This window comes from Panthera leo, chromosome D1 (assembly GCF_018350215.1).
Source record: "Panthera leo isolate Ple1 chromosome D1, P.leo_Ple1_pat1.1, whole genome shotgun sequence".
In the NCBI taxonomy this organism is placed as follows: Eukaryota; Metazoa; Chordata; class Mammalia; order Carnivora; family Felidae; genus Panthera; species Panthera leo.
In genome coordinates this window covers 18,127,824-18,147,503 of record NC_056688.1, presented here as the reverse complement: position 1 = coordinate 18,147,503, position 19,680 = coordinate 18,127,824, and the positions used below count along the sequence as shown (strand labels likewise).

Genomic DNA, 19,680 nt, shown 5'->3' with positions numbered 1-19,680 from the left:
GCCATGACCTCAATTACAGGATAAAGTAACAGTGAGTAAATGTTTATTATGTTCTGGGCCCCCATACCTTCCACCCGAATGCCCTGAAAAGCAGTATTATTCCCACTTTACATAGGAGGGAACTAAGGCTCAGAGAGGCGCAGTGATGTGCGTGATATCACACAGCTCCTGAGTGGCGGAGCAGCTTGGTTTGACTCCAAAGACGGTTCTCTTTTACTGCACATTCTGCACTTCTCTCCAGCTGTGCCTCCTCCCCGGGATCGGAGTCTGCTCCTCTCCCACCACCTGGACTGAGTTTCGCAAGCACAGGGACAGTAGGAGGACAGAGCTGAACTCTGGTGGCTGTCCTCCAGGTCCTGACTTGGCGTTGTTCACTAGGGCTCCAACGGGGGCACCCGGGGAAGCTCAGTCGGTTAAGCGACCCACTTCGGCTCAGGTCACGACCTCACAGCTCGCGGGTTCAAGCCCCGCGTCGGGCTCTGGGCTGACAGCTCGGAGCCTGGAGCCTGCTTCAGATTCTTTGTCTTCCTCGCTCTCTGCCCCTCCCCCGCACGCACTCAGTCTCTCTCTCTCAAAAACAAACATTAGAAAAATTAAAAAAAAAAAACAAAACGGGCTCCAAGAAGGAAGGGAAGGAAAACTGGAGTGTGCCTCTTGTTTCCTAAGTGTGGCTGCCGTGTCATGCTCGGTGTATGTCATCCTATTGAATGCCCTCGGCCATCCTTCCAGGGATGTGTCGTTGTCCCCACTTTATAGGCAAGACAACAGGAGGCTAGAGAGTTCCTAAGTCACCTTCCCAAGGTCACACAGGAAGTAAACAGGTGGCAGAAGGCATAGCGGCACACGACATGGCCACAGAGAGCGTAAATACTTAGAACGCCAAGGCGAACGTAAGAAATATACATGTGATTTGAACTTCACACAAAGGTACCAGGAAGATACGTAATGCCTGTGACCAAAGGGAGTCTAAGGCTCTGGGTCCATCCCGAGCGTCTCAAAAGCTTACTGTGTGTCAAGGCTGGGTGATCTCACCAATGGGGCCTCAGGGGCCATGGTGGGAACCCCAACTCTCCTTGGAAGCCCCCAAACAGCCACGTCCCCTACGCTCAATGGTGATGACCAATATGGCATGCCCAGGCCTCTTGCCTCTCCCCCAGCCTCATTACAACTAAGCACTTGTGGGTGTTCTTTCTCCCCCGATTCAAGAAAAAAAAAAAAATGTAAAACACAATACAACTCTACTTGGTCCAAAACCCGCTTATTAAAAATCTACTTTTGGAGAGAAGGAGAGTGAGTGGTACGATTCCCCATGGAATGATCTCTGTTATGCCTAATTCTGATGGCTGGAAAATAGAATTAGATGCCTGTTCCTAATTCAAATTGCAGTGTCTCCTGGACCTGCATTAATAAGGAAGGATGGCAGAGTTTCTCCTCCGAAGCTCTGAGCTACATTTCCCTTCAGTCCCTGATTTCTTCACCCTTTGATTAGATTTTAATCCTCCTTGCCCTTGAACTTCTCCTGCGCTGCCCGCCCTTCCCTGGGCCCTGGTGGGTGGGACCGGAGTCACTCAGCAAGCCTCAATGGATGAGTTCTTCAAGCAGAGGCAGCACTGTGTGGTCGATGAGTCCCTCCTGGGCTGTGGCCCGGCCTCTCTGGGACTTGGGCAGGCTCATCCTTTTCAGGACAGGGTCTGGGCACGGCCATCCTGCATCCCGCTCAAGGGAGCGAGGGGACACGCTGCTCCAGAGAGAGCTCTGCCCCTCAAAGGACAACGTGCCCACCCTGAGCTGGGGCTCTGAGTCTGTCTGTGCAGACCAGGAGGGCGGGAGGGGCCGTGGAGGAGGACATTCCGGCTCAGAGTCAGAGGACCTGAGTTAGAATCTCGCACCAGCTGTGCGACCTCAAGCAGGTCCCCGAGCAGCTTCAAGACTCTGTTTTCTTGGCTCTGGAACGAACGGGGAGGAGGGAAATGGAATGGCAAAATTGTAATTGAAAGTGCTTTGCCATCTGCAAGGACTCATATGAATGTCAAGGAATACTGTGATTCTAAGGGAAAGACCCTGGTCTAGGAGGCAACAGACTCTAGCACAGTGCTCAGTGCACAGTAGGTGCTTAACTGACAGAGGAGTAACTTCCTTCCCAGGAAGAGCTGAAGCGGAGAGAGCAGGGCTCACCCTATGCGCAAGAAGGACTGAGGCTAGACGTAAGAAAGAACTTCCCATCAGGCTGGTGAGACATTGGACTCGGCACTAGGGAAGGGCTGCAGGAGGATCTCTGCCAGGAGAGATTTACGGCCTGCCCTTTGTCTCTTAACATTCCTGCCGTATGTATGGAGGGCACCAGTTCGGTCCTGCCCGAGTGGGTCTCTGGCAAACATTTCTAGGGGAGAATCCTTGAGTTTGCGACACCATTCAGCGATTCGAGGATGCCGTACGAGGAGGGCCAGCTGGTGGAATGTGACGTTGCCCAACTCCCTTCTATCAACTACTAGCATCCGGTGGGCTTTTCTATCAGCAGCCTTTTGGGACTCATGGTCAAAACTATTTGGAAGGGAAGAGGTAAGTGGTTGCTTTGGCCACAGGACAACTCAGAGCATCCGTGCTAATGTGTGCTGTGAATCTCCATGAGGGGGAAACAGAATGAAGTGTTTATCCAAACGTTTCTCCTTTTCGTTTTTTATTTTGGCCACAAAACACTTCTCGTCTAAAGCAGTGCTGTCCGGTAGAGCTCTCTGGGATGCCGGACATGTTCTGTGTTTGCACTGTCCACAGGTGGCCAACGAGACTGAGGAACTGGATTTTGACTTTTATTTACCTTCCACGTGGGGGAATTCCAAGACCTCCACACCCACTGGGTCCTTGTAATAATTAAAGAAACTATATAGAACGCACACAGGGTTGGGACTGTTACTTTGTTTCTTGGGTAGCCCCGAGTAAATCATACATCTGTGTTTATGCGAATAAGGGAATGAATACCCATCACCGGGAGGCCGTGGGGTGCAAGTGCCTGGTAAAGAAGGTGGTTTTGACCCTTGACAGGGAAAGGGCCTTTGTTTACAGATGCTGTAGCGATTCGGGGTAGAGAAAAGACTTAAGCATGCAGAGCAGTTCGGGGAACCCATAAAAAAAAAAAAAAAAAGGAGCCACGATGGGAGGTGACAAACCTTTGCCAACAGAGCCCACCCAGCCCTGCAGGGTGAGGCCTACATAGGCGAGGTGCACAGGACACAGATGCCTGGGGCTCGGGCACTGGGCCCCAGGGGCAGGTAGTGGCCAGCACCTGCCTGACCACATGTGGGAACACAGCTGTCACTGGAAGCACACAGATGCACAGATTTGCTGGCTTAAATTAGCTAAATCTCATAAACACTAAATTTATGTTACAAATCGTCTGACAGTCAGAGACACCGTATTTCTAAAACCTGCATTTGCAAAAAAATGCTTTATCAGGAATTGCCCTTGGACCTCGTTCCATCAGCAAAACCCGCTCTCCAGGGGAAGAAGCTTTTCAACCCATCAAGTACAAAATGCATCCAATTTTATATTTTCCCTCTCTCTCTCTTTTTTGTAGCTCCTTAACAATGAGGCTGAAAATGTGGGAATTGAGTCTGTGGATGCAAAAAGGCTTGGAGGTTGGCCAGTCTCCCTGTAACCCAGTTCTCTCTGTTCCGCCCATGCCTGGCAAAGGGTGTTCCTGGATGTCTCTCTCTCTCTCCCTCCCTCCCTGCCACCATATAGACAAACAGCCAAGGACACATGGGAATCATCCCCGCCATCTGAGGGAGCCCTCCCCAACCTGCCTTACTCCCAGCCAGGGGCAAATCGATCAGGCTGAAATGCACAAGCCAGGACTGTGTGGGGTGGAGCCCGGCTGGGGAAACTTACATTCTGCTTTGGCACAGATGAGGCAGGCGGTGGTGCAGTTGAAGAAGTTCAGGATCCCAGCTACAGCCACGCTGATGTCGGTGTTGCTGGGGTGGAGGTTCAGGGTTGTGAATCTCTGGGACTGGAACTTGATAAATTCCTCTGGGGCCACTTTGAAATGGGGGACCTGGGAGGAGGAGCAAAGAATAGGCAGCAGGGAGGATCCAGGATGAGTGAAAAAGCCAGCAAGCCTGAGTGAGGCGGGGCTGTGGACGGTGGATTCTTCCGCGTAAGAAGAAGGTCTACGGAAGACCTTCGACGCACGTCGGTGGAGGTGCAGCTTGCGGGATTCGGGACCCTCACCAGAGGAAGAAGACAAGATGACATCCTTGATGTTGTACTTGACAGTGCTTAAAACAGGACCACCCAGGATGAGAACCCCTTCCACCAGAGACCCGTATAAACATACTGTGGGCCTTGGAGCTGGGGTCTGTGGCCCTGAGAGGCCAAAACAATAGGTCTTTATTCTCAGAACAACTGCCCACTGCAAGGCAGCCAGACAAAAGGCTCGGGGAGGCGTAATCCTTATGATATTTTATTTGTAGTTAATAAATCAGAGCAGAGACGACAGAAAGAGAAAAACACTGCCCTGGGGACTAAGCAAGGAGTCCCATCAGACCAGCCTGGCCGACAAGTGTATAAACCAGCTCCCAACAAACTTCCTATGTGACAGCCTGGACCGGGTGCCTCCACAGACATACACATGGAGTAGGGAGCGCCTGCCGCAGGCTAAGGAGCCATCCAGAGAGCCTCTGAACAGAGCCAGGTAAATAAAAACCTGCTCTGGCTTCATTAGGACCGTGTCAGCTTCTCTCCGCGTCTATTACTGATCTTTCCGGCAGGCACTGCCCCTGCCTGCTGCCTCTCTTCTCCCGGGAAGAGATATTAACAGGCTGTGATGCTGCTTTATTGGCAGCTTAGGCTATTGGGTGGGTAATAGGAAAGTTAAAGCGTAATAAGCTGCCATCCACCTTGATTTGGTTTTGTCACCCTCATCCCTGGTAGCCAGAGCCAGGAGAGCTGAAGGCTACTTGCGTCTATCAGAGATGGACTCAGGAAACCTCAACCCCTGTCCTTCCTTAGGACCAGTGCACTATGGGAGGGCCAAGGTACAGCCAGCATGGTTTGGAATGATGTTAAAGCAAGCAGGACTGGGGGTAGACAGCAGAAAGGACTTCCTGGTGGTGAGTTCACCGGCTCCTAGAGTGGATTATTCAGAAATGACTGCAGACGTTTTCTTTGCCTGGGCCAGTCCAAAGTCTGGGATAATGTTGAGATGGTGTTTATAGGGGTCTGCTACCTTGTCCTTTTAAGATTCTGGGAGAGGTCAGCCAGAGACCAGAGCTCCTCTGAGACTGGGGGCAGGAGAGAGCGAAGATTTAGCAGAAATCAGGAAACTCTTGAATTCAACTAGGATTAGCCCTTGAACCACAGAGAGGGCACCCAATATTTTCTAGCAGAGACTGAAAAATGCACACCTGGAGAAACCCTGGCGAGTTATGAGACAAGACTCAGAAGAGTGAGGTGGATCTAAGGGGTGTCACAAGGGGTCCTTCTTCCCAGCTTGTATTTTGCATCCCATACAATCTAAAAAGAACAAATGCACCTTAAAAGGAGAAACCGTTCACCAAGGAGCAAGATGGACGCCAAGGCCAGGCAGGGGCAGGGTGGCCAGGCTGGCTAGCCGCTTCCTGTGTGGCCACTCAGCCTACGGGGTTCCAGCGAACTCACCCCCAACAGAGTGTAACCTTAGAGACACCCTTGAATCCACAGACCCTAGAGATGGATGGATGGATGGATCAGGAAAAATGCTCCGGATATTCAGGAAAGTGAAGGACAAATGGGTTTTCCAGGTTATAGACTTGTGTTTGCAGCCAGGTTCTGCTGTGTGATTCGGGGCAAACTATGTAACCTATCTATGCTCCCTTAGGATGGAGAGAATGATATGTGCCTCTAGGATTTTGGGGAGGATGAAATGAGAGCCTGTGTATGAAGGACACAATGGCCCAGTACCTAACATGTAGTAAGCGTTCCAGTAATGGAACTTGCTTCCCTTCCCCTTTTCTCCCCAAATCTAGGGGCTCCTGAAAAAGCTCTTGAAACTCTTCCGTGCAGGGGTGAGGCTGGAGGGGCCTCCCCAGAAAGTGGAGTCGGTGGGAAGTCTCCCGCACAGCCCGGCCATCTTGCAGGCGGCTGGAAAACCAGCCAGCTGTTCTGATGGGCCCAGGCAGGGATGGCCCGGGCCAATCCAGCTGATTCTCTCTCTAGGACAAAGATCAATCCGTAATTGATTTGCAATTGCAAATGCATCCCAGCAAGTCATCGTGGAGGTGTGTGGGGGAAGGAGAGGTGAGGCAGAAAGCGAACTCCTCGGTGAGAACTCCATTTCTTTTCCCTGGAGCGGAGGGGAATCAGTGTGAGGCAGTTCAGCCTCATAAAATATGAAAAGAAATGCGTAATCTGAATGGAAAGGAAAGGAAAGGATGCTCTGGAAGGGACATGACCAGACAAAGGAGGGGTAACCGGCTGGCTGTTTCCTGGGCAGCACAACCTGTCTGGCTGGTCAGTGGCACAGGGGCCAGGGTGGCAGGGTGGGGAACATGGTTATAAATCAGGGTCTCTGCCCCTGGCCTGAAATGCCAAACAGGGTTAAGGGATATGTGTTAGCGGAGGGAAAAAAAAATCCACTGAACCCCACGAGGAGGCCATTTTGGAGTGGGGGCTGGGGGGTGACTGTAAGGGACAGTGAGGCAGTGTGATGGGGAGGGGGGTGAGAGGAGAAAAGAGGAAACGGGGAGCTGAAGTCTTGGCAACCTCACTTGGTGAAGATCACAGGGACTGCTGGAATAACAGCCTGCCAGAGATCTGAGCTGTTTCTTGGAGCACGGCAAGAAAGATTTAAATTAAACATCAGCTCTAACTTCCTGGGGCCAAGGCCTGTCAGATGGGGGGCGGGGGGGCTGAGTACAGGGGTGGCGGGGGAATGCAGTGAAGACAGAAGCACCTTTTTTGGCCTAGGATGAGTCAAGAGTCATCTTTCAGGACATCTGAGGGGGTAGGGATGGGGAGCTCTCCGCAGAGACCTGGCCTGTGGCAAGAAGGCTCAGGGGGCTTAGCCTATAGGGCAGTGGCCCAGGGCTGGGGAGGCGGGGGTGGGGGGACAAGACCAGCCACAGGACTAGAGCTAGGACGGCAAAACACTTTAAAGTGCAGGTAACGGGGCGCCTGGGTGGCTCAGTCGGTTAAGCGTCCAACTTCGGCTCAGGTCATGATCGTGGAACTTGCGAGTTGGAGCCCCACATCGGGCCCTCTGCTGTCAGCATGGAGCCCGCTTTGGATCCTCTGTCCCACTCTCTCTCTGCACCTCCCCCGCTTGTACATGCTCTCTCTCAAAACTAAATTTAAAAAATTAATAAAAAAATAAAGTGCAGGTAACAATTCTGAGAGTGGGTTCATGAAGAGGCAAGATAGATATCTGGGCAAAGACTCAGGGATTCGGCGGGCGTTCTTCTGACCGTGAGAAAAGTGGGTGACATTAAGGGCATAGGCTCCAGGGGACAGTAGGGGGGTGGTGGTAGGCTCCAGGGGACCGGGGGGAGGGGGTTAGGCTCCAGAGGATAGAGGATAGGCAGCAGGGGCGGCTTGCTGAGGCAGTATCTGTCCCGTGGTGGGTTTTCTCCTATTTCTAGAATCAGATCCTCCCAAAGCTACTGCTCCTGGAAGGCTGAGCCTCCAGGCCCCAGAAAAGGTGCAAGACTGATCCTTCCTTCCTCTGTCCCTCTGCCCTGCCCTCTCCCCGGCTCCTGACCTTGCACCTCCCGTCACCGAGCTCTGTCTGTTCTCGAAGGACCCTGGCTAGAAGGCTCTTCGGGGCAGAGAAGGGCTGAGGGGGTACTTTGCCACTGTCTCCCAGGGATGTATGTGAAAGGGAAGACTGACAGATTCCTGGAGAAACTAGGAAGGGTTCCAGCAATAAGCGAAACAACAAAGTTTCGAGTTCGTTTTCTCCAGGGGGAAAGGAGGGAGAGAGTTGATGGAACAGAGAGCAGGCTATTACTCAGAAACTCATCCCCAACTGTCTTTATCCCCTATGGAACTGGAACCAGTGGAAATGATCTCAACACTGAAACGACGGAAGCTCAAGTTCGAGGTGACACCTGAGGAAGAATTCACTGATTGAAGAAGTAAACACTGGAATTGGTGAATGGGGAAGAAAACCAAAGACAACCTTTTCCTAGAGAACTTAGACAGCAAGAGTTTCAAACTTTATTTTAGCAATAAAATGTAGCAGTGCCTCCCCCGCAAAGGCATTCTTTGCCAGAATCGCCGTATCTAAACAGAATCATGAAGCAATTCCTGGGGAGCTCAGACTTCTGTCTTCTTGGTGTCCACAGCCTCTCCCTCCACCCATCACCTCCAAGGGCCACCCCCCCGCCCCCCCGCAACACCCCACCCCGGGACGCAAAGACCCAGAGCAGCTCAGTTTAAAAGTCCTGTTGTGAAATCTCCCCTCCGTGTCCCCTCCACCCAAACAGCCTGGAGAAAAGTAAGTACCCAACAAAGGACCACTTCTTTTCACTGTTTTGATGTTGCTGTTGTTGGTAAACACCAACCAGGCCCCAATGGGCTCCTCCAGACCTTGAGAATCCATGACATCTTTGGGCCCAGGGCACAGGTTGCCAGCCCGGAGACAGTCCCCGGGCTGGCGTAGCACTCACCTCCTTCTCCCCACAGATGTTGCTGATGATAGAGCTGGAGGCCGGACTGGAGGAGGGTCCCAGGACGGCGACCACCCCCTTGGGGAGGATCTGACACACTGCGGCCAGCAACAGGACGGAGCGTGGGCAGCAGGAAAGGAAACAAGGCACTCATCAGGCGGGATGGGGGCCTGCTCCCCTGCCTGGGGTTCAGGCTCACGCCCAACCTTCACCTGCAGGACCCTCACCTTCCGCCACTCTCCCCCCAGCCTCCTCCCACCTTTCCAAACTCAGTGCCTCTCCTCTTCTGGACTCTGGGGCTCCAGGACAGCTTTATTGGAGTTTATGGAAGGTATTAAATGAGGAAATGACCCAGGTTATGACAACATACGGCCACAGCCAACAGGGTGTGTAAATTGTCTTGGCTGTCACTGAAGGACGGGGGCTAACGGCGGAAACCTGCGGATTCCATCCTGCCAGACCTGCAGCGAGGGTGCTGGGAGCCTCAGCATGGCTGCCTCGGGGGCTGAGGGCCCAGCTCACAGAACGGTCACCTGCCGTGCAGTCTGTCAGCCCCTCAAATCTAAAGAGGAAGGGGAGGGGCGCCTGGGTGGCTCGGTCGGTTAAGCGTCCGACTTCAGCTCAGGTCACGATCTCACGGTCCGTGAGTTTGAGCCCTGCGTCGGGCTCTGTGCTGACCGCTCAGAGCCTGGAGCCTGTTTCGGATTCTGTGTCTCCCTCTCTCTGTGACCCTCTCCCATTCATGCTCTGTCTCTCTCTGTCTCAAAAATAAATAAAAAAAAATTTAAAGAGGAAGGGGAGGAAGAAAGGCAGACAAGCAGTGGGACAAAGGGTGGTAGAGAGGATACAGAGAGAAGAAATCAGACTCAGCTAAAGCCAAGGGAGCAGGAGGGAGATAAGCAGAAAGAGAAAACAAGAGGGAGGGAGGGAGGGAGGGAGGGAGGGAGAGAGAGGGAGAGGGAGAGGGAGAGGGAGGGAGAGAGAGAGAGAGAGAGAGAGAGAGAGAGAGAGGGAGGGAGGCAAGGAGGAGTCTCATGTCTCGATGGCATCCCCTGTCACTCTTGCTCACCCAGACCCCAGCTTGGTGCACCTGCTTCCCTGAGTGTGTTGGGCCCTTTGTGATCTTGGGCTTCCCCACGGAGAAGGAGCCCTTCCTTCCTCTACTCTGGACACTCACCCTGTCAAAGAGCACCTCAAATGCCCTCCTCCTTGCGCCTTCCCCGGCTCCTTTGTGTGGAATTAATCTTCCCCATCTCCCCCAGGGCCCCTGAGGCCCCTCGTGGATCCCTCTGTACTGAGACGCTTGTAAATGTGCCGAATTCAGCTTGTTGCTTAGATGTCTTTCTGCTCTCACTAGATTTCAAACCCTGTAAGGGCAGCAGCTGAGCCATACTTGTCTCTAAGACCCCGCTTCTCACCTCCTCGGTGTCCAGCACAAGGTTTTCTAGGTGCCCAGCTCACAGTCATTGAACGAATGAGTGGAGGGATGGATGACTATGCAATCAGAAGAGCAGGAGAGAATCTCAGATTTTAAAACGCTACAGACTGAGCACCAAAGGATGGGAGAAAAAGGAGGTGACAGAGAGAACCTGACCGTGGTATCAGAACCCAAGAGTCGCCCGCTGGAATATGCACTGAGGTTCCCGGACACCCTGCAAGGCATTCTTCACTGCACAACTCGAAACTTGACTCTGGACACATTTTCTTCCTACTCACGTCAAGAGGCAGGCTGAGCCATTTCCAAGGCCAGTAAACTGAGGTTAAGGGATCAGTCCAAGGTTCCTTACTGGGGAGGCGGCTGCAAAGCCACACCTGCAACCTAGATGTTCTTTCTCCTAGGGTGGGGTCCTAAACATTGGTCCACACAGCCACGTGATGGCCCTCAGGGGCCCTCACAGGGGGAGCACCAGAGTCCAAATCCCACTGTTGCCGTTTCACACACAAACCACAGGCTGTCCTCCCAGCCTGAGGCTCACGCAGGGATCCCGCCACACCGGGCATCTCAGCTGCGGGCCGTGGGTACCCGAGCGGAGCTCATCTGTACTGTGCCCGAAACATTCCCAGTGACAAAGTAGCCACAAGCCGGCTTCATCTCTGAAGACTGCTTTTCCAAGTTAAAGCAGTTGGCATGTAAGTTAGGCCATGTGATCTCAGCCAGCTTAACTCTTACTGGCCACTAGACGCTCTAAGTTCGTCGGCCGTCAGACTCCTGCACCTTAGTGCGTCTTAGTTCCTGATTTTACCGATAAGGAAACACCACCCGAGGGATGTTCAGTGACTCCTCCTTAGAGGAGTCAGGCACCTAACAAAGGTCAGAGCCAGCACCGGAATTCAAGGGTGTTGACCCCATCCTGTCCGGTGCCCATTTGGCTATCTCGAAGCCCCCCCCCCCCCCAGCTCCCTGCAGCCACCCCACCCCTCCCTACCCACCCCTCCGGTCCAGACCCCCATCCCATCTCTTTCTACTGAATCTGCTTCCCGAGGTCACCAGTGACCTCTTAGCAGTTTTCCCATCCCATTCTCTTTCTGCAGCACCTGATGCGGCTGACTGCTGTGTTCTTTTGAATTTCATAACCGTCCAACCCTGATTCTGGTCAGTCTTCTTCACTTCCTTTGCTGATTCCTCTTCCTTTCTCCACCTGCTAAATCCAGGTTTGATCTGTGCCTCCCTCTCCCCGGGCAATCTCACCCTTGCCTTGACCTCTACTCTCCTCCCTGCCCAGGTGATCCCGTACTCCGACCTATGTCCTGGGTTAAAGGTCAAGTTCCAACCACCTGCCAGACATTGCCACGGGGACTTCGCTCTGGTATCACGCACCCATCATGTCCATGGCAGAGAGGAAAGCCTGTCTTATTTACCTCTGTATCCTCCCTACTTAACACAGGGCCTGTGCTTCATAGTTATGTGCTCAATAAATAGTTGCTGAACCACTCTGATGCCTGCTCAACGCTTTCCATGGAAAACTGGAAATAGCTACAGGTCCAGTCATAAGGGAACACTTACCTTAAATGTCGGTCATATACCCACATGGAGTATTATTTAGATATTTAAAATGCTTAGGAACAGTTTATGACAGTATTAAAAATATTTATGAAATAATATTAAGAGAAAGAAGCAGGATATGAAATTATACATATATCTACATGAAGGCTACAACCAAGCAAATACAAAAAACAGGTGCTCAGGAACAACTGTAAGATGTTATAAAAGCCCGCATTTACTCAGAGCTAATTATGCACTTTATATGAACGGACGTATTTAATTCTCATAACGACCCGATGAGATAGGAACTATGACTGTCAACTTCATTTTACAGATGAGAGAGTGGGACAGAAAAATTAAAGGGCAGAGTCGGGATTCACACCCTCAGTCCCTGAACCCAGGTCGGCACCTTCACCTTGGCACCCTGCAGCCTCCCACCGTCCCACGGTGATTAACTGGGACGTTAATGGGGATCGCTTTGGCCAGTTCGACGTTGCATGATTTTCTTCCCCCTCTTCTTTTCTGGTACTTTCTATAATGAGCATCTACTCATTTTATAACATGTCATTATAAAATACAGAAGGCATAAAAAAAAAAGTTTCTTCCAAGGAGGAAGTAAAATTCAAATGTGTGTGATTTCCTCAAGACACTACCTTTCCTGGGGCGCCTGGGTGGCTCAGGCGGTTAAGCGTCCGACTTCGGCTCAGGTCACGATCTCAGGTTGTGAGTTCGAGCCCCACATCAGGCTCTGTGCTGACAGCTCAGAGCCTGGAGCCTGCTTGGGATTCTGTGTCTCCCTCTCTCTCTGCCCCTACTCCTGCTTACACTCTGTCTCTCAGAAATAAACATTAAAAAAAAAAAAAAAAGGATACTACCTTCCCAGCCCTTCCTCCCATCGCACAACTGACTATTCCACACCAGCCCACCAGGAACATACTTCCAATTTTCCTACTCGAGCCTGGTCCCAAGTAGTTCTCCCTGACCGGACCTGGGATTCTTAACCTGCTGCCTCAGATCTGGGGGGTAGAAGTCAGTGGCCTGTGAACACTTTGCGGGGGGAAAGCGACATCATTAATTTCTCTCCTAAGTAAAACTTGGCATTTCCTTCAATTGTGAACATAGGCGACAACCACGGTATCTCAACAGTACGTGTGACTTTGTCACCAACGGACACCCCAAATCTTTTCCTGCCACGTTGCAGTGCTTCAGATAATCTCAAGATAACATTTATATCATTATTTCAAAATCAGGCCAGCAGTTGCACCTGTTGCTAGGTGTGGCCATTTAATACCTTAATGAAGAAGCACATTTGTTAATGCATCGTTATACAAATATTTTTAACTCGTTGCCATATAACTGGTTTCCTTGGTCATCCTTTCTATCTTATTCATTTAAAAACACTTTTCTGAGAGGGAGTCCATTAGCACTATTCGCGCCCCCAGGTGACCGTGGTCTAGGCCCTCTCTTGCCCTTCGGCTTGGCAAACTCCTACTGATCCTCCAGTGCCCAGCTCAGACCTTGCCCCCAGGCAAGAACACACTTCCCCCTCCTTCTACCACATCACACTGTGGCTCTGAGTCAGTCCTACCCTGGAGCTGCTGAGACAGATCCTTCCCTGTTCTCTGAATTCCTGGCCAGCTTCTGCCCCAAGCTGGTTCATTATGTTGGGCCTCAATAGAGAGAAGCTTCTCCTAAAAATAAATTCTTTTAGAAGGCTACAATCCCTTATTCCCAATTCCAAAAATCCGGAAGGCTCTGAAACTGGATGGTTTTCATCAAGCTCATTTGGTGGCAAAATCTGATCGAAACAGACAGATGTGAGGTTATTTATAGTATGCGAATATTTGAACGTAAGTATGCATTTATTTGAGTCTGGGGTTCTGCCCGAAGCCCCGCTAGAGAGGTTACTTGATGCATGGTGCGTGCACCTCATGACTTTTCCCGTAGCTGGAAAGTTCTAGATTCTAAAAACATCCAGCCTTAGAGGTCTGTGGACCTGTGCCGTTCCGACCATCCATTGTCCATCTCCCACAATAGACTGGGAATCCCTTGAGGGCTTGGGTCACATTAGTTCGGTTCTGACAAAAAGGAACTCTTCAAAAGATGTTTGCTCAACTGAATTGAAATGATCCAAAATGATCCAATAATCCCCATGGCCTGGGGACCTCCTGGGGTCTGGGAATCGTTCTTTCGTTCCTTACGAAGGATGCCTTGCTCAAGAAAAATGGAAACTTTATAAAGGGCCTCAGCTCTGAAACCTCTGGAACGCTGACTCGATGGGCCCGGGCCAGCTGCATGACAGCCCTGGGCAGTTTGTGAGAGGGACCGCTGGGGAGGGAGGTGCACCTTACCTCTGCCTCCCAGGGGGGCAGGGAAGAGAGGGAATGGAGACGTGAATGACATTGCCATGGCAACAAAGTTTCCCAGCCAGCAGAGGCATCGGAAGACCAGGGTCAGAGAAGCTGCTGGAATAAAAGACCATGATGGGGTGTTGTAAGGGGAGAATGGGGTGGTTCTTCCCCTCAAGATGCCAGTTCTGGCCTTGACCCCGAGTCCTTCTCTTGAGTCATCACAGGGAGAGGAAGGGTCTGTCTGTGATGCAGACGGCGTAAGAGGGGTTAAATGTAGGCATCGCTGATTACAAGGCCCTCCAGGGCAGGGGCAGCTTCCTGGGTGGGGCAGGGTCCTCCTCACTCACAGCCTGGCACTCGATGAGTCACTCAGTGGCTCCCTGAGCCCCTTGGTGAACAGGCCTGGCCACGGGGAGCTGACAGTGAGGTGGACCAGCGGGGGCTGGGAGAACTCCGAGCCCCCTTCCGGTCAAAACACCTCGCGATGCTAAAGCCCAAGTCGGGCGGGAGGACAGGGTCTCTGGGTCTGGTTACGCGGCAAACCCAGTGCAAAGCGAAGCCTGACTGCCCCGGAGCAAAGCAAACAACGGCCTCCATCACCCTGGAAGAACCAGCCTGTGCCAGAGCCTGCGGGAGTGTACTCCATCCTTAACCCTCCGAGAGCGGACAAGGGCTGAATGGGGGGCCTTGCCGACCCCCGAGCCGATGAAGGGGGCACGTGAGGTTGACAGCACCAGGCCTCTGAACCATCCTGCGCTGTGGGGGGAGGGTTCTCCCTGGTCAGAGAACTCAGAAGTGCCGCTGGCTCCCCCCCACCCAGGGCGTCTCTTGAAAGCCCTCAGCCTGGTCCTGAACAGCACCACCATTTACTGGGACATTCCATGTGCCAGGCGCCGGGCTGGCAGACGGGCCGGCGCCCTGAATTCTTACAGTCACCCTGCAAGGGAGAAGTTGGTATACGAATTCTCCTTCTACTCCTACTCCTATTGCTGCTGGTGCTTCGTAAAATTTATCGAGAGTTCACCCTATATTGGGCACTGCTCTCAGTCTTGTCAGCCCATCGCCTCATTTAATACACACACACACACACACACACACACACACACACACACACAAAACCCCTCTTAAAGTAAGAACTTTTATTATCCTCATTTTATAGGCGAGGAATCTGAGGCACAGGAGCTAAGCCCAAGGTGCTGGCAGAGCCCAGGATTAGGATCCTGGCCCGTCCGACTCCAGACCCTGACCCCGAGTCTACACCGCTCTCCAACCCCGGCCCTCACCACTGCCCCACAGAAACTCTCTGCTTTAGCCACGCCCAACTGTCACTGTGCCCCCAGCCAGTGTGGCTTCCTGCCTCGAGCGCTGGCCCGTGCCACCCCGCAGTCCGCATGGGTGCCTTCTCTTCTCTTTGCCCGCCAAACATTCCCAAGTCCAGCCCAGAGGCACGATCTGACCACCAGCTGCAGCTAAACACTACGTATTTCCACCCGCCCTCTGCCCACGTCTGAGCCACGCGGCACAGCTACTGAACTTTATGTCACGTTTCAGACGTTTCTGGGTTTTAACTGCCTCCTGGGAAAGACTGTGAGCCTCCGTCTCCCCACCTGCCCCCCAGCCATGAGGAGGTTGGACCAGATGATTTCAATGCGTTTCTGAGTCCACATTACACACATGGGATGTGGGGAGCTCAGAGAGGGGGCAGCGAGGGATGTTTGTTGAGTGACTCATCGCTGTTCATAAGACTTTCTCTTGGCTTCTCACTTTCTCCCCTGACGCGGACTTGGATTTGGTCTACTGAACTGATGGGAGGAACGCTTGCCCTCACTTACTGGAGGCAGCTTTGCATCACCCGAGGTCATGCTGCTGGAGCCTGTGAGGAGCTCGGGAGCTCATGGAGGAAGGGCAAAACCCTGCGGCCCGAGCACCCCACGCCGTGCTCCTCTCCGCGGGCACAGGGGCCGCGTGGGGCCGGATAACCAGTGCGCCTCTGGGTCTCCAGGGGAAACAGTGTGGACAGCTGATAGCACGCTTGGCCTCACAGAGACAAGCCAAGGCAGAGGCGAGGGGTTGACAGGGAGGCCCCTGCTTCTGGCTCTGCAGTAAATTAAACTTCAAACTGGCTCTGGCAGCAGCAGGGACAGTGCCTCCGGGCGTCTGGGTGATAAGGGGGCGGGGGCTCAGTTAAGCTCAGATACGGCAGCCGCAGGAGACGCGCTGATCTGTGGAACAGAGCCGGGCAAGGCCTGTGGGAACCTCCCTGCACGAGAAAGGCTGAGGTGCAGATAAGATACAAAAGCAGGGAGGGAAAGGGCCAGGCGGGAAAGAGATGACCTAGCAGGTCTCGTCCATCCCTCTCATTTCAGATCTGCTGGCTGCGCGGAGGAAGTGGGGAAGCCAAACATCAAGAAGCCCGAAGCAATGACGATGACAGGGCAGGGGTGAAGGGAACCCCACGTGGGCTTGAGGAAGCCTTACGGGCGACCCTCACTTTAAATAAACCCACTATCTGAAAATCTAAGTGAACCAGAGACAAGAGGAGGTGATTTTGCACTTGTAACTTTCCAGCGTCTGGGGTTGTTGTTAATTAATGCCCCGTCTGGTCCTTCCCATCTCCCAGCCTGGCTTTCAACCATCAGATGAGGAAGTGGAACCCTGGACGTCAGCATCTTCGGTTTCTTGACACTTTGAGATCTTAGATTCTTGAAAGAGTCGTTGTTCTCCTCGACGGATAGTCCCGCCCCGAACATAATTCATTAAAGCGTGATCTATCCAGAACTTTCTGAAACCCACCTACTGCTAATGAAAGTGGACAGCATGGTACGTTGCTGGATTGCTACTGCAAACTTAGAGCTGGCCTCTGCTTTCCATAACCAAGAACCGCTGGCGTCTCCTTCGTCCCCTTGGAACAGAGCTCCTGGCCGTGGGTGACAGGTGTGAGTCTGGGGGCATTGCTCTAACTGACTCAGATAGTTTTAAGTTAATCATGCAAATTAGCCCTGGGCCACCAGCCTGGGGAAAACACAGCCCATGACACTGAGCAGCAGCTGGCTTTGGGTGGCCCGTCACAACTTCCAAAGGCTCCACGCTGTCAGGTGCATCAAGTCCGGAAAACTGGAAAGGGAAAGGGAATGTCCAGTTACGGCGGACGCCCCGTGAGGCGTGCTGACATTAAGACAGGCCACTCGAGAAGAGCTGGGAGGCAGACGGTGCTGTCACCTCCAGGTGGCTGGAGTCTGAACACAGGAGAGAGGGAGAGGATGATGAGACAGGAAGGAAGCCTGCTCAAAGGAGACGAGGAAAGAAAGCCAACAACAAAGTCCACAGGGGCCGTTTACCGAGTACCAGTAACACGCAGGGTACTAAACATCTCACCTCCACCGACTCGTGCTGTGCCCTGAGCGACCCTAGGAGGTGATATTACCATCACCCTCATTTTACAAACGAGGAAACTGTAGAGGTGACTGGGTGGTTCAGGCAGTTAAGCATCTGACTCTTGATTTCTACTCAGGTGATGATTTCCTGGTTTATGAGTTTGAGCCCCACATCATCGCGGTGCCTGCTGGGGATTCTCCTCTTCTCCCTCTCTCTCTCTCTGTCCTTCCCCGGCTCATGTTCTCTCTCAAAATAAACTTAAAAAAAAAAAAAAAACCACAAAAAACAAGGAAACTATAGTACATCCTATGCACACATAGCTAATAAACAGTAGAGCCAGGATTTAAAACTGACCGGTCTGATTCTAATATCCATGTTTCACTCTTTATAACACAGACTCCCCAACGTAGGGATTGCAGATCTACCGTCCCTCCTTGATCCGGGGACCCCATCTCCCTCCTATCTCCTTCCCCCAACACGGCCACTGAAGTCCAGTCCCTGCCTGGAATCAGCCGAGAGCACTAACCCAACCGCCTGTTCTCTCCCTTACTTCGGGAGGGAAACAGCTGGGCTGGAACATTCCTATGAACTATCTGGGTGGTGTTTAAAATCCATTGTGGGGAAGCAGCTCTGGCTTCAGATGAAAGGCCTTTGGGGTAGAAAGATCCAGAAACCCTGTTTCTAACGAATGCTAATCATGCCTCAAACACAGTGAGATGTAAAAGCTGAACCATGGGTTACTAGCTAATAAAATACTTGCGCCTAAAAGAAGGGCATGAAAAAGACGCCCCAAAGCTCTGTAACGTGGAATAAAAGTATCCGTTTCCTTCATTCCCCTGATTCATCTGGCTAAATATTTTAGATGTATTGACTTTACTAAGACAGGCTGCATGGGTCACTGGGAGAGGAAATTTACATCTGCTAATGACCCCCAACCACAACGGGCAATCTGTGCTCTCTGTTCTGCCCCAAGAAACCAAAGGGAAGGAGGGAGGAGCTGGCTTTTCAAAGTACGCACCGCAAAGCTATTTAGGAACCTAGATCCTTGTCTGGGACCCAACCTCCTAGACAAAGATCCACGACAGACTGGACTAGGAGATCTCCCAAGACGTTGCTGGTATTTCTGATTTCATTCAGAAGGTGTAGAGACATTTGGAATCTTCCTTTCATCGTACTAGAATTTCATCTCTTTGACAGCTAGGATTTCCATCTGCTCCTTGCTGGATCCCCATTGCCGAGAAGAGAGTCCAAGAGGCACTCACTAAATATTTATTGACTGAACTAGTGAATAAGCGAAGGACTATTTCCGGTACCTGTTCCCTCATTCCCCTGTCCACAGGAATCTGTGTCAATAGATCCTGTTAGACTCAACAGTCCTGTTCTGTATCGTCCCTAAGAGTGTTCACTCTCCCCAAGGGTCGTTATCAGGCCATCTGGCCAACACCTGTGACTTGTGACATCTGCCATGGCAAGATGAGCTGGACCCATCAGATCCTCTACCTTGCAAATTCAAACCAAGAGGTGCCGAGGGAAGTTGCCACTGACGTGCACGCTGAGCAGAGACTGTAAACCCCTGATGGCAGGGACCGTGTCTACCTTGTTTTCTGCATCGTTCCCAATGCATGATATTCCGAATCATGCCTGAAATAGAGTAAATGCTCACTAAAAGTTTCCTGAATAAATAGACATTGGGCCTGCATGGCCATTATGGAACAGGTGCATGATGAATGAGCCAGGGAAAGCAATAAGCCAGAGAGGGAACAGCACAGATTCGATATCCCAGGAGCCATAACGGAGCTATGAGACAAAGATCCTAGGCTTCCTCCCTTCCTGCCCTCTCCGGAGCCACACAACATCCTCCCTACCACACGTGGGCCAGTGTGATGTGTCTCTTCTCTTGCAACACTAATGGTCCAGATCAGAGCAGTGCTGAGTCCACACACAGAAGACCAGGTGTCTCACATGTACACCTGAGCGGGTGGCTCTTTTATTTTAGTCCGGTTTTGCCAGTGAGCGTAACCAAAGGCTGACGTGTGTTACAAAGGGAGGAGACGGGGCAAAGTCTTGGGGAAGAGACGTTATCACCTCTCTGGGCTGAGAGGCTCCTCTCCTTCCCTCTGCACTGGGGTTGTTCATTTCCAGCTCAGCTACGAGCACCAGCGCAACGAGTGGGAAGCTCATCCTGTAAAGTCGTCAAAGGGATACCAGCAACACACCAGAGAATTCCAGGGAGGGCATAGCAGACGGGGTGCCGGCCTTGCAGGGTAACCACGTGAATGCAGGCTTCTGGACCCGCTCAGCCCTCAGCTAGCTCTGTGGATGGGCAAGA

The 19,680-nt window shown here is 52.2% G+C and overlaps 1 protein-coding gene across 2 annotated transcripts in view; it reads right to left on the bottom strand.

Moving 5' to 3' along the window:
• The window catches only part of GRIK4 (glutamate ionotropic receptor kainate type subunit 4), a 351,626-nt gene that overhangs the window by 156,628 nt on the left and 175,318 nt on the right, over positions 1-19,680 (bottom strand). For both annotated transcript variants that reach the window (XM_042904208.1, XM_042904207.1), the window contains 2 exons: positions 8,643-8,740; positions 3,886-4,051 (listed from right to left, as the gene is read on the bottom strand). In XM_042904208.1, coding sequence (XP_042760142.1) covers positions 3,886-4,051; positions 8,643-8,740 — 264 coding nt within the window. The remainder of the gene's footprint in view (positions 1-3,885; positions 4,052-8,642; positions 8,741-19,680) is intronic.